The sequence below is a fragment of the Sceloporus occidentalis genome, unplaced genomic scaffold (genome assembly GCF_023333645.1).
Source record: "Sceloporus occidentalis isolate IW3139 unplaced genomic scaffold, rSceOcc1.0.p SCAF_1, whole genome shotgun sequence".
In the NCBI taxonomy this organism is placed as follows: domain Eukaryota; kingdom Metazoa; phylum Chordata; class Lepidosauria; order Squamata; family Phrynosomatidae; genus Sceloporus; species Sceloporus occidentalis.
Window position 1 is genome coordinate 104481975 of NW_028316981.1, and position 15239 is coordinate 104497213.

At 40.8% G+C, this 15239-nt stretch overlaps 1 protein-coding gene across 4 annotated transcripts in view; it reads right to left on the reverse strand.

Moving 5' to 3' along the window:
• The window catches only part of LARS1 (leucyl-tRNA synthetase 1), a 67591-nt gene that overhangs the window by 8270 nt on the left and 44082 nt on the right, over window positions 1–15239 (reverse strand). For 2 of the 4 annotated variants that reach the window (XM_089531257.1, XM_089531251.1), the window contains exons 25-31: window positions 14850–14990; window positions 14551–14718; window positions 14354–14464; window positions 12430–12540; window positions 6423–6527; window positions 4581–4676; window positions 1367–1499 (exon numbers count right to left, since the gene is read on the reverse strand). In XM_089531257.1, the coding sequence (XP_089387383.1) occupies window positions 1367–1499; window positions 4581–4676; window positions 6423–6527; window positions 12430–12540; window positions 14354–14464; window positions 14551–14718; window positions 14850–14990 (865 nt within the window). The remainder of the gene's footprint in view (window positions 1–1366; window positions 1500–4580; window positions 4677–6422; window positions 6528–12429; window positions 12541–14353; window positions 14465–14550; window positions 14719–14849; window positions 14991–15239) is intronic. The other 2 variants (XM_089531264.1, XM_089531271.1) reach the window with 2 other exon arrangements.

Here is a 15239-nt window from a genome sequence, read left to right on the forward strand (position 1 = left end):
AACAAAACTATAACTATAACTACATTCATAAATGAATAAGCAAATAAATAATAACTATTACTATCAGTTGTCTCTCTGAGAAGTGAGTCCTCACTTTTGCTCCAGATTTTTAATAGCCCCTAAAGTCTAAAAAGGTGGAAATGTAAGCAGTGGCATCACCAATGACATTGCATCTGTGAATCTCAATTTGGAGTCGTCCTGGTATTTAAGCTTTTTCCCAGCAGACTGGTAAAGCTAGTCTTACTTAAGCTCTTAAAATTATGTTTGCCACCTACTGTTTGTATTTCTTAAGTGCATATTGCCAAACATGTCAACCTCTTAGGGTACTACTAAGGCCTCAAGATATAAGCCAACATCCAGTAAGGCTGCCTGTTCCCTAGATCTCTCTCTTATGTGTGAGACCAGGCAACCCTTCCCCTACAAGGCATGTGAAATAGTACTGGGAACTCTAAAATAGGTTGGCCTGTTACTTTTCCAACATGTATGTAAAAGTGTGGCTTCTATTAAAACAAGTGCTGTAAGTATACAATTAGGCTCTGCTGTAAGAAGAAACTTACAAGAAGTATTACCCCATGCAGGAGACACTATAATGGAAATTTATTTGAATAGCTTCTGATGAACCTTAGGTGGACACAGATTGTAAAATGTATTGGGCAGCAGAAATGTAACAGACAAAAGATGTGCTTTCCTCTGCCTCCTTCTATAAATTATGGCGGGTTACAGACCGCCATTAGGGACGTCCTGAGGACGTCCCAGTTTGAAAAAGGGTCGTCTCTTCCAGACGGCCGCCGCCATATTGACGTTTGACTTAACGGACACTATGCGTCCGCATGTCGCGCTCCAGAAGTGACGCCGCGAGTGCGCAACTAGCGCTTCGCGGCTTCTCTTCTGGGGCCCAGGAAGGAGCGCGATTTCCACGCTCCTTCCTCGGAGCGTCTGGGAGCCGCGCAGTTTGACTGCTGCGGCTCCCGGATGCTGAAAGCAGAGGCGGAGCCAGACCGCCGCAATCCAGCGGTCTGTAACGTGCCCCCAAATCATTACAAGGAGGCACTAAGTAAGCAATAACATGAAAATTTGACTAATAAATAAATAATAAATGGTTTAATTGTATACCGCCCTTCCGTAGGATCAGGGCGGTTCACAACAGTTAAAATTACATAAAAATTCCAATATACAATATTAAAATTACAAAACAGTACAAAAAGAAAAACAACAACAAATGCCCCCGGGTTAGCCAACCATTGCCTGTGCGGCCTTTATGGCGGGGGGGCCTATGAGGACTAATCGGGGAATTAGTATTGACTATCAATACTAGCTAGACAAGCCATCTTGTAGAAATGCTAACCTCTAGACTGAAGTATTTTACCTTTGATTCCTCTGTCCATTTTCATCAAGCGCCTGATTATTGCATCTTTACCATCTCCTTGCCTGACTTCAATTTTTGTAGAGAAGTGGCCATTTGCTGGTTGAGGATTTACAAGACAGACAGACACACCAGGCTGTAAGGAAATAAAAAGGCAAAAGAAATTCAGCAAAATGTGAAAGAGTAACCAATATGACTGAACAAACAGAGAACTCACGTAGCTGTTTCTAAAGTTGGTTCAACAGCGGAATCCTGTGTCTCATCCTCCCATTTCAATTCTGGGAGCCTGTGTTTAGGTGGAAAAGGAAGGAAAGGCAGGAGGGAGGGGAAAGGAAAGAAGCTCTGGCGGGATACAAACCGCCATATAGTACGTATAGGATACGTACTAGGGTTAGGAAGGGGCGGTGCTTCTGCACCCCCCTAACCCTAGTACGTATCCTATACGTACAAGATGGCGGCGCCCCTTCTACATGGGCGCCGCCATCTTTACGTACTGGACGCATAGCGTCCAGACATGTCGCGCCGCCTATGACGTCGCGAGTCCGCGCCAGGCGCCTCGCGACGTCATAGAGGCGCCGCAAGAAGAAGCTCCAAAATGGAGCTTCTTTTTTGCTCCGCGCGGGAGCCGCGCGGTTTGACTGCTGCAGCTCCCGCGCGGAGCAAACGGCGGCGGCGGGGAAGCGCCGCAAAGCGGCGGTTTGTATCCCGCCTCTGTGTTGTGCATAAGCCTCAAACTGGATTCAGACCATGGCCATATGCCACAGATATCAAAGGCCCGGTCCAGATGGACAGGATAGGATGCCATTGTTACGTGCTGGACGCATAGCATCCGCATGTCGTGGCGCCATTATGACGTAGAGAGTGCGCCATTGACACACTGCAACATAATGGTGTCGCAAGAACCACCCGCTTTTCATGGGTTCTATTTGGTCCATGGGGAAGTCCCACAGTCTGGAGTCTGCGGTTTCCCCACAGACCAAAACTAGGCGCCAGGAGACTATCCTTTTTAGACAGTCTGTCCCATGCCAAAGGTAGCAATTTGACTTGATTCCATTTGTACCAAGTGACACAGAGATGATGCTTATGCATTTAAACCATAATAAATGCATTCACTATTGAGTATATGTGTCTAATTTTTATTTTAAAATAACATTTTTTCTCTAAGAATGACATTCAAGGTGGCCTTCATATTTCACCTCTATTCATGTTGTGAGGAAGGTTAGGACAAACTGGTATGTGAAAACTTGTGGCCCTCCAGACGATGTTGGGCTGCAACTCCCACCAGCTCTTGCTAGCATAGTCACTGGTGAGGAATTAAATGAGTGTGATCCAACATCTGTAAAACCACAAATCAGAAGTTTCATCCCATAGCTGCTAATAGAGAGTGTTTACTCTTCAATGTTAGTTTAATTATTATTATTAACCTTTATTTATAAAGCGCTGTAAATTTACACAGCGCTGTACATACAAACTTTTAGTTAGACAGTTCCCTGCCCTCAGGCTTACAATCTAAAAAGATACGACACAAAAGGAGAAGGAATGGTGGCGGGGAAGGGGATGAGGTCCAGGAGTTCTTCTCTACCTTCGAGGCCTGGAGGGAGGACTTGGCTTCTTAATGGATGGTCTAATCTCTCTCGGAGGCCTCTCTCCCCTCAAGATGGTGGTCGGAAGGAGGGCTTTTCTTCTTAGTAGGCGAGGCCTGTTGTTGCTGGCCTGCCTCTCTCCCCTTCAAGATGGTGGTCGGAAGGAGGGCTCTTTGTCTTTCAGGCGAGGCCTGTTGTTGCTGGCCTGCCTCTCTCCCCTTCAAGATGGTGGTCGGAAGGACGGCTTTTCTTCTTAGTAGCCAAAGCCTGTTGTTGCTGGCCTGCCTCTCTCCCCCTCAAATGTTTGTTTTGTCAATGTTTTTTTTACTGTGGTGTTGTTAGTTTTGTATTCAATGTTTGTAAATTTTAAACTCAATAAAAAAATTTAAAAAATAGAGAATGGTGAGCCCTGCTGCATTTTAGAGCAGAGTGGAGTAGTGAACCTGGGTCTCTGGTCCTGCTCCTGACTCTCTCACTGGCTTCCAAGTCTGACACTTTTACTCCTTTGAGGCTGGATCATACTTACATATGGACAATGAAACAAGTAGTAAGTGAAGCAGATGATCTCTACTAACAAGGGCCAAAACTGATAAACACTTTGCTTTCTCCTGAACACAGTCTGCTCAATATTCTACACACGCACTCTGTTCATGAAAGTGATACACATGTCAAGCAATACAAAAGCTAATCATACCTATGTCACATCAAGAAATGGAAGGGAGACCAGGAGAGTAAGGGGGAAATGATCCACATCAAGGGATGGATCTTTCCAGATCACTGATGTCAATCATGGTTTATTTGATTTCCACAAGCAAGAACCAACAATTTGGGCAAATTTCTCTCCACTCCATGAGAATAGTAGGTTTTCATGCAATTTTAATCACTATTTATATTTTCAGACTTTGTTGGAGAAAATTCATTTGTATAACACACGTGGTTTTCCTTTTCAGAAAATGAGTTTGGAGACACAATACACTGATTCCTGTGCAAACATATTGGTTTTTGTGTAGAAAACTCAATCAAGAAAACTACATATAATTTCTCACCACAGGAAGTTGTGTATTTGCCCAAATTGCATAAAGCTGTGCAAACTGTGTAAAAATTATAAAACCTTCACAATGCACAGATTCCTGCACAGAAAAGCCATGCAATTTTTATTCCATGTGTCTTCTCTGCAAAAAACAATATCTAGGAATCAGGGACCAAATATAATTTTTCTGCTCAAAAGTACATTAATTTCATCCTAATGAAGTCCTGAAAAGCAAAGAATCTCACCCTTTTCCTTTACAGGCTATCTCAACTGTTGAGACTGCCTTTTTCCCATCAGAAATGTGAATATTAATGAGTATTCTTCGTATCTCTAGCACATTCTGTTCTAAATGGCTGCAAATAGAGAAAGTTGAAGCTGCATTTTGAGAACCTGCTGCAAAAGGTGCAACATTTAATGCTTCTAACCATAGACTGCAGCAGGCTTAGCCTCCCAATCCCAGTAATACTCCTAAAATACTTTCTCTTGTTAAATGAACACCTTTCATGGTCTCATTCAGGGTATAATGAAGCAATGCACTTGGGGACCAAGTTTCAGTGGAGACAAAACAAGAAAAACAATGCTGAGAGGAAACATGTAAACCTACTTCTACTCTGAACGTGCAGAAAGGTTTTCCAGGACAACAGTCTTCTTTAATTTTTTCATCTCCTTCTGAAGCAAACTTCAATTCTATGTGTTCTAGCTATGGAGAAAAAGAGAAGAAATCTTCCCATAATGTTTGTAGTTCAGAATGAGTACCAGGACAATTGGATAGAGGTATATCCAATCCATCTGTTTGGAGTAAATCTGTGACCATCCTTATTTTAGCATAGATTAAAGATACCACAGTGTGAAAGTGCTCAGGACAAGCCGAAATCCTTTTCATGTAACTCAAATATGTTTTAAGCCCTAGCCTGTAGATCTAACTTACAGCCAGACACTCTCCCGTTTCTTGTAAATGGAGTCTCTGAGCTAGAGTGCATTCCCTCCCCAAGACAAGGCCCATGGATGATGGATTCCTGAAGATTATATAATACAGATACAAACAAAGAAAATGAAAGGACACAGTTGTGATCTGTGCTAATAGTTATAAGAACAATATAAGCAGGTAACTTAAAAGGAAGGGTTTCTACTGGCATCCATTCCCAGCTATTGGCCTTGAACTACCAAGCTAAAGCTAAACTATCTACCTAACCCTACTGAATACATATTAACCTTTGCTATGCCATTGGATAGTTGTTAATATTTGGCCATGATGCTAACATGGACTCTAAAATCCATCTGCCGGGTAGCAAAAGTCAAACTCACTACTAAGGATAAACTAATAATAAAAAGCACAGACCATCTGGTCAATGATACTGACTAGTCCAGTCCTGAATACTTCCAACATTCAGAGTCTCACAAAAGACTGGACCATCTGGCTCAGATATTGAAGGAGATGGCCAAGACATCTTTCTATTTCCTTTTACCAGGGTGTGGGGGGGAATGTTTACACAGCAATAAGGTTTTTGGATTTAAACCAGGTTTTGGGGTTTAAATCAAGGTTTTTGCATTAATGTTTTAATGAAAAAAACTGAATCATGCTTATCATGTTAATACCACTAAGCATTATTTTATGTGTTAGAAAGCTTGACCAACCATATTTTAATGCTTTCTCACATTAATACTCGAAATTTTTGATATGATTTAGATCTATCAATAAACACCCATTTTTAACTGCTGCTTATTCCTACTGAACCTGAATATATATAGACTATGCCTAATAAAATAAAGTACTTTCACAGATCAATGAAAATAAGTCAATGTCAAGTTTTGACATATTATTTATATGAGTCCAAGAGTACCCCAGTATAGGACTAAATCAGAAAACTGAGTAGCAAAAACCAGTTCAAATGCTATGGCCACTGGCTTAAATAATTGTTCTTTAAAAATGCTCTTTTAAAAGAAGTTGTTTGGTTGCATTAGTATTAACGGAAGGATTTGTTTCTGAGTGGCATTTCTTGCACTATAAACTAAAGTGATTAATAAAAAGTGGCTGACACTGCATGCTGATCTAACAATAATCAACTGCAAATAAACTGTTAAAAGTTAAAATGTTTAAATTTAAACAGTTATTGTTGTTCCAGTAAGATGGTTGGAAAATAGCAATAATAGCCAGACTTTTAAAAATATAAATAATAAAATAATATACAATATTTTTAAAAACTTTAAAAATATGAACAGGAATTGTTTTGTGTGTGTGTGTGTTTTTAAAAGACATTTGGTTTAAACCAACCTGGGTTAAACCAGAAACCTGCCACTCCCCATGCATAAACACTATTTGAAGGTAATCTTTGGACCGTACCAGTTAAATTTTTAAATATTTGTAAGGAAAAACCTAAATCAAGAAAAAATGCAAAGACTGAGGCAGCACTCTTTCAACATGCTTAATTTTTAATGAGATACTCACATCCAGAGAATTTGTCAAGTAGACTATGTTCTCCCTGAGGACAGTCCGCTCATCAAACTCAAGTTCCAAATCAAGAACACGTGGCCCTTTCTTTTCCAGATTTTCCTGTCATGCCAAAAGGAGTAAAATCATGTATTTTAAATTGGGTCATCACTGTAAAACCAAATAGCATAGCTGAGCACACCTGATGCAGAAAAGTTTTGACAGACTTCACTGAGGATAGCAAATAGGTCCCAGGTCCTTAGCAGAGCCAAACAGGAAAGACAATAAGCTTTAAACATCTGAACAGCTGTATTTCTTTAATCTCAGAGAGCTTGTTTAAAAAAAGATATAGAAGGATACTTTTATTCCTCCTTTACACCTAATGGCCACTAGGACTTAGCTTGAGGGCCATGCCACATGACGGTACATTTATCCATGGTACGTTCTATTGTCTTTGAAGACTGAGTGTATGACTAGAAGTTACTTGTGTAAAAAGATCATTAGGGGAAAAAACTTGCAATTTTTCAGCTGAGTGAGTATATAAGGACAAACTACTGCTCTCCCACTAATGTCCTGACTTTGGTTTGAGTGTCAGTCTTGGATTCCTGGACAACAGGGTTCAAATCCTAACCCAGCCATGGAAACCCACATGGGCACATGACTCTATCTCAGCCCCACAGGAAGGGAATAGCAAAAGCCCTCTAAACAAACTATGCCAAGAAAATCTGTGATAGTTTATATTAGGGCCCGTAAATTAGAAATGACTTGAAGGCATGCAGCAGCAGCAGCAACAACAAAAACACTGTGGGCCACTGACAAACAGTACACCCATAAAACCTGTCTAGGGAGAAAGACATATGTATTGACCAAGAAACTGTCCTAAGAATGCTTTTCTGTAAGTCATGGAATGGACAAAATCTAAAGACCCAAAGAAAGCCAAAGAGGACACACACAATATTGTGGCCAATATTCAACTTATTTGGAAAAAGGTCCCCTTCAAGTTGTCTATTCCAGTTTCCAGAGGCTTGATAACAACACTGTAAAACAAATAGTGACATGAAGGATCTCTCCAATCCATCAATATGGTTTTTCTTAAAGTGACTGACATGGGGATTTTCTGACCAGGCCAAGTAGGAGGGGGAACAGATACTGATATAGGCATGTTACAGATCGCCCAAGAAGGGCGCTCTGGTGCCGCCTCCATTTCCGTCGTCAGGAAGCCTCAGCCTCCAAATGGGGAGGCTTCCCGGCGGCGGAAAAAGAAGCCACAAAAAGCGGCTTCTTTTCGCACCACGCTTGCGACACATGAGTGCACAAATGGCGCACTCGTGACATCACAAGGCAAGGGTGACGTGCGGACGCTAAGCGTCTAGCACGTAAAAATGGCGGTGGCTGTGTGTATAGGGCACTGCCATTTTTACGCCCTTGTCACGTGCTAGGGGTGAGGCCAGTATGGATGCTAGGTCCTCGGCCAACCCATAGCATGTGACGAGGGCGGCGCAAAGGCCTGTCTAGAACGGGCCATAGATTCCCAAACTGAAATGGCACACTGCTCTTTTATTAACCTGTTTATTGTTTCATCTTATCACCCAACTCTCTGCCAAAAATGGTGCTTCAGGCAGTTAACCATAGAAAAACACAACTGAAGAACAAAGTCTTGCTTAAGATATGAACTTAAAAAGCAATCAGTCCAAGACACGTTAATGAAACACACATCCAGTGCCCAAGCAGTTAAAGCCTGTTCAGCAGCAGCTGAAACTGCAGTCCTAAGGTGTTGCTGAATTAAATCTGTTTGTGGCACCTCCAGTTGCAAAGCTTATCTTTCCTAATCTGAATAGGTTGTTTCCTATTTAATATTTATGTATCAAGAAACTCACTCAGACCCAAGAGCAGAAACCACATGCTTTATGTGTTCCCTCTATCATAATGCAATACATTTTAGAAACTGAGCCATTTACTTAACTTTCTCTGACCCAACAGGATTAAGGACTATGAACAGTTTGGTGAATTAAAATTGCTAGGCAATGTGTTCTGCAGCTCTGGGTACTGGCCCAAGAAATTAGTTCTGAACACTCCTCTGGATTGTTATGCAACTGCTTCCTTCTACCATTTCTCGGTGCATATACAGTGACTGCCTGATGGGCTGTTTGTGCCTACGCTAGAGGACGGGGAATAACACAGTGTGCCCAAGGCAAATGAAACGGAAAGTTTTACATGTGCTCAGTTTAAAGCAGGGATGGGGCAACTGCCATGGGTTGGAGGAGGGGTTCATTTGCTCTCCATTGAAGCTTGAGAAGGTTGCATGCCTGATTTTTTAAAAAAATTATTCCAAAGAACTCTACCCTGAATAGTCCACCACACCCCTAGAGGCACAGGGTGCAATTTCACCATCCCTTGGGGAGCCCCGAGCCAGTTTTTTAGTCCAGTTCAGGCCTTTTTTAAACAGGACATCAACAAGAAGTTTCAAAAAGGCCTCTTGTGCCTTCAAGTTATTTATAATTTATGGCACCCCTAAAGTGAACCTATCACTGGGTTTTCTTGGAAAGAGGGCTTGCCTTGCCTTTGCCTACCTCTGAGGAAGAAAGTGAGTGACTTGCCCAAGTTCATCCAGTGGGTTTCCATGGCCTAGCAGGCATTTGAACCATGGCCTCCAGAATCATTGTTCAATGCTCAAACCATTACACCATGCTGCCACTCTCTCCTGTGCTTAAAATGGTCTGGAGGACACTAAAATGTCGCCAAATTTCCCCTCCCCAATTTTTGGCAAAAAAAAAAATTATGACTGGGACCATATATGGATGATGAACCACACTTTTCCCATCCTGATCTAGAAAGGTAATCCAAAATAGGGGGTCTGAAAATTGCTGGAGTCCAGTTCCTAACACATCAAATGAGCAGAATGTTATATCAGCTATCACCAGAATATTGTTGTGGTCTGAGCATTGGACAACAACTCTGGAGAACAGGATTCAAGTCCCTGCTCGGCCATGGAGGAGGGTAACTTTAGGCACGTCATACTCTCTCAGCCTCAGAGGAAGGCAAAGGGAAACCCTCTCTGAACAAGTCTTGCCAAGAAAACCCCATGATAGGGATCATCATAAATTGGAAATGACTTGAAAGCACACAACAACAAATCACCAGTGTGTTTGGCAGGATATGTGAGTGGTGGAGGTAGTCAGCCCACAATTTAGATGAACTGTAACAGTATTTCAAAATTCAGTATCTTTGGCTTAAGGAAAGCAAATAGTGATGTTAAGATTAAGTAACAGCTGTCTTACCCTTCTGTGTTTCTGCTTAGGTTTTATGCTTCAGCAGAAAAGGACAGTTCTCAGTGCTGAACCAGGGAAAGATGGCATGTCTGAGATGTATATAGCCTGACAGGACTAACTGCTCCCTAAGCAAAACAAAATAATGAATGATGCTCTTTCCTATCTACTCTTTTCAGAAGTTCACAGCACAGTCCTCTCTAAGCAGGGATGAGCGACTCTGACATGCCCCCTGCCTGATGTTTGTGTGTGTGTTTTTCCTGAAAATCTAACAGTCACTGGAAATTGATTTCCAGGTTTCTTTTGTTTCTGACTTTAGAGGAGGATCCAGAACTCCAGAATCTCCTCATTTGAACAAAAAACTATATAACTTTTCTTCCCAGGCAGTGGCAATTGGAGGTGGCTCAAGAGCTGCAAAAATGTGTGGCCCACCTTACTTTACAGAAAGATTTGATTAATCCCAGTTTTACATATTTTGCACTTCTTAACTATAACTAGCCTTGAGCCTTTATCCCAGTGACTGTGAAAAGGTCTTGTCTCTGATTCCATCTGCCATTGCTTTGGCCTCTGACTGCTGGACTTAATCCCTTCCCCACTGCCATTCCCTTTTCCTTGTGTTTCTCATCTTTTTCCAGTTTTAAGCCTGAGGACATGGAATTGTCAATTTAACAATTTGCAAGCTGCTCTGGGAGGCTTTTTGGCTGAAAGTGGGGGCATAAATGCTTTAAATAAATTAATTAAATAAAAATAACCTAACATTCAAGTTAACCTATCTTGTGAAGCATCTTCTCACTGGGTCTACAATCTACTTCCATGACCCAGTGACACTCACATTATGCAAATGTTACTATAGAAAAGCAGTTCTGAATATATTAACTATAATCTTCCAACATTCCTAATATACTTTAGCTAATTCATATTGCAGCAATATTTTGTCACTCAGCTTTTGAAAAGTAAAACCAAAGAAAGGCAGAAGTAACACAATCATTTCATCCAGTTATAAAACATCTTGTTCCATCAATGTAATCTCTCTCTCTCTCAGGACAGAAATGGCTTCAGTGTTCTAATTTCAAGTTATAGACAAAAACAAGAATCTCTATGCTATAACAATAAGGGTAGGGAGATCATTCACACTGATAACAGTGAAGTGAGTTTTTCAGTCCAAGTAACCAGGTTAAATAAAACAAGATCACATCAATGTAATTTCCTGTCTTGATTTGACTTTCTGAGGGGCCTTGCTTAGAATCTGCTTGACTGATTGAAAGATTGGAAATATTACAGTTGGCCAACCACATTTGCAGCGTTGACTTTTGCAGATTTGATTATTTGTGGTTTTGATTAATATGTTCTCTCTAGGAATCCAGTGCAACTCTGCCAGAAGTTGAATATAATATGCTGTGATGGAGAATCTAGAAGTTCCTAGAAAAAACACTTTGCTAGGCATTTTTAGGGCCTCCACAGAATCATAGAATCATAGAGTTGGAAGAGACCGCAAGGGCCATCCAGTCCAACCCCCTGCCATGCAGGAAATTTAAATCAAAGCATCCCCAACAGATGGCCATCCAGCCTCTGCTTAAAGATGTCCAAGGAAGGAGACTCCACTGCACTCCGAAGGAGTGTGTTCCACTGTCGAACAGCCCTGACTGTCGGGAAGTTCTTCCTAATGTTGAGGTGGAATCTCTTTTCCTGTAGCTTGCATCCATTGCTCCTAGTCTCTGATGCAGCAGAAAACAAGTGAGCTTCCTCCTCAATATGACATCCCTTCAAGTATTTAAACAGGGCTATCATATCACCTCTTAACCTTCTCTTCTCCAGGCTAAACATCCCCAGCTCCGTCATTCCTCATAGGACATGGTTTCCCTTAGTCGTTCCTCATAGGACATGGTTTCCAGACCCTTCACCATTTTAGTTGTCCTCCTTTGGACACGCTCCAGCATGATTCTATGATCAAACCTCTGTCAAATGTTGACCATACAGCTCCACTGGAGGACCTGGAGATTCCTAGAGAGGATAGTGGGGTTTTTTTTATTTGCGGTTTTTCCACATTCATGGGGGTTCTTCACCCCTAACCCCAGCGAATGTGGAGGGACCACTGTACTTGTTTTTGATCTTCCACCAACTACTATGGCCACTGGTGGAGCTGACCAGGCTTTTCTGGGTGTTATAGCCTAATTTTCCACATTCTACACTGACAACTTCAAACTTCAAACAGTATTACTTACTCCAGGCCAGTTAACACCTGAGTTTAAAGCAAACTTCTATTAGGAATACATGAGTAGACAGTCAACTAAGAAATGCCTAAAAAATTGGAGAATAATGACAATTTAATTGAGGACACTAACCTACTGCCAGAAAACATTTATTATGTTTTTAAAAGCAGAAAGAATTATATAAATCTTTCTGCATGGCTAGTTACAGACATGCTTGCAATCAATGAAAATATCCTTATGAACAGTTACCCACAGCTATGAAAATAATCATAAAACATCTGAACTGTAGCCATTCAAAACTCACCTTCAAAGGCCTCCTGGGTTCTACAATTATCATACTTCAAACTCCCTCCAGCTTTGAAGACATTTCATACAGTGAGGTTCTCTTTCAATTTTCTGTGTTATATGAATTGAAACATTCATATAATTTCTTGGCAAGGGGGGGGGGTCTTTTAATTTATTCAAATCAAGACTATTATTAGGACTGATATAGGTTTCCCCATAGATCAGTAAGAAATAGTTAAAAAAAAAAGGAATGGAAAGGCTGACCTTAATCATAGCAACAAAGGGCATAACCCTTTTCATGTATTTCTTCAGTTCTGGCAAGGAATTGAGCTCACTGGCAATTATTTTGTTGTCTGGTAGATTCCCTCCACTGGTCTATAACAGAAGACACAAAAATTTAAATTCTATCATTACATGACAACTGTAATTTAAGAAGTTAACATTTTATCTTGTCACATGATGACCAATTTGGTTTTGTAATCGTCGGACTTAAATTTACCATCCTTATACATAAAGATATACATTTACATTAAATCCTATTTTTCCCTCCAGAATTCTTTGAATTCTAGTTCTCTGTAAACACTGTTTTTAGAAAGTTTGCCTTAATGAATTGGGAGGGAGAGGGGGAATCACACAGCATCAAATTTTATTTTGTAAATCCCATCTTTTTGTATGTGACTATCCTGTAAATAAGATGTCCTATCCTAAATTGTTTCAAAACACCAGTTCATTCAGGCCTTCACAGACAGAATGCCATCGGTCAAACTGAATACAGCTCAACAGCTAAATATCTTGGATCACAAGGGACTCAATAAGACTCCTGCTCTTGCTGGCTGCCAGGAACTACAAGAGAAGGGAGGAAGTAGGTTTATCTAACACAAAAAACAGACCATAAATTTCCTTGCCATCTCAGCAACACTGGATCCATTTCCCCCTCTCTTCTTACATGCCAGATACATAGAACTGGGGAGGAGAGATACCACAGCACTAGTGTGTGTGGAATTCAACCTCACTTCAGATGTAAAAATACAAAAGGGGGGACCATGCATGGTACCCTGCACAATGTGGAAGAAGGGTGGTTTTAAACATTACAAAGAAAAAGAAAGAATGGTACTACAGTACATTTTGGATGGTACTACAGACTCAACTTGGCAAGAGTTTCACATTCTTTCTGGGGCTTTATCTACCACTATCCAGTAATGTTTATTGGCTCTTCCTGCTCTTTATGTTCACATTTTCATAAAACTTCCCTTGACAGGAGTCCCAAAGGAAATGGAAAGCTACTGCTCATTCAGTTAGTAAAATTCATATTTTCTCTCTCTCCAATTTGAACTGATGGCAATGAGCACCAAGTTACAAAGACAAGATAGTTTCCAATTAAAAGGAAATTAATTTAACTGCACTGCTGCAGTTGGAAAATACACAGTGAGTCCACAAATCAAGTTAGATACTTAGTTGTTCCAGTTGAGCAGCTCTATTATTCCTGTGCCACAACAGTTAAAGGATAAGTTCCAGCAGCTCAAGAATTCAGGGGACGCCTTCTTTTAAAGCCAGATTTCTTTACATTGTGTTAGTTGTAAGACAGAAGAATGTATTTGTGCACCAGTACATTTCCTACTAAGCCAAAGAATTATCATACTCAAAGACAAGAGTGAAGCATTAAGGCTCCTTGCCTAATAAGGCAAGCTGCCCTAGCCTGGCAAAAGCCAGCAATCCTGCAGCACAATTGGTATTGAAGTAAACAGCTTACTAAACTCTGCATGAGCAAAAGATTAATAATAAACTACAGCCACATTCCATTTCCAAATTGTCACTAGAAATGAAATCATGCAGGAAACTTGATAATGCACAATGCAATACCTGAACAATCTTATTAAAGAAAAGGAAAAACATATTTCTCCACTTGGATTCAATGAACCTGATGCCAAGTTAGTTTTATTTCTGATGTGGGGGTGGTCATAGCAAGGGGTGTTAGAGAGCAGGCAATTACAGAGAGAATAATAAAAGAAAATAGGATGGTGAGAGACGACTGATATTTTTTGCTTTTTCTTACCTGCTTTATCGATTTGATGTTTTAATATAGTTCCTATTTGGATGTGAACCTCTTCACAGATCATTTGATGGAAGGGCAAGCTATACATATTTTGAAACAAATAACCAATGGAGGAATTGCAGGTAGAGTAATCACCTGATAATGTTTGCGCAGAACAGAGAGTGTTGTGTGCTGCCACGGTGGGTAGTTCTTGGCCACATAAATGGTACAATGGGATGGCTTCTGAGGTACTTCTTTGTTGCCTTTCTAGAAAACATTAAATTTACATACATTTTGCAGAATGCATCAATGTTTTTAAAATGCAGTACAGGGATAGGGTAATAGGCACCAACCTTTCCTTTAGCTGGTGCCATGTAGCTCTTGAGTCGCAAACGGAGATCATGGGCTGCCTCTGTGAGGTACTGAGATGAGCGGATCAATACTTCATCCACAGGGCCAGGCACAGGCCACAAAGCTTTCATGATGGAGCCAGTCTTTACATTTGAGTTGACAACAAAACACTGAGATTAAAAGAGGTAGGGGAGAAAACTGCTCTGAAACACCAATTCCCTCCCCAGATCTCTACAATATGCCAGCCCTCCATCTAGAAATGCATAGACATTGCACTAGCGACACAAATACACAACAGTACCTTGCCTAACAATGCCCAAACATGTTCACACACATGAGGGCAGACTGGAGCTAGCAGGAGGGTCTGAGATTCAATAAACTGGAGCACCAAGTCCCTGTGCATTCCTTCTATCGCCAGCTCACGGTACTTGTCTTTTGCTGCCTGAAAAGAGAGCCAACCCAAGTACTGTTAAGGCATTCGAGCTGTCATGGAAAAGCACTGCTGAAATACAATTTCCTTGTGTTAATCCAATCTTAAAACATAAACCATTTATAATCCTGTAACAGATTATTAAAAAGGCCATATTTTATTTATCTATTTATTTTAAAAACACACAGCTGGAATCTGTATCAAATGAAATTCTACCAGTTGGACATTATATAGCTTTACATTATTATGGCTTTTAAAAGA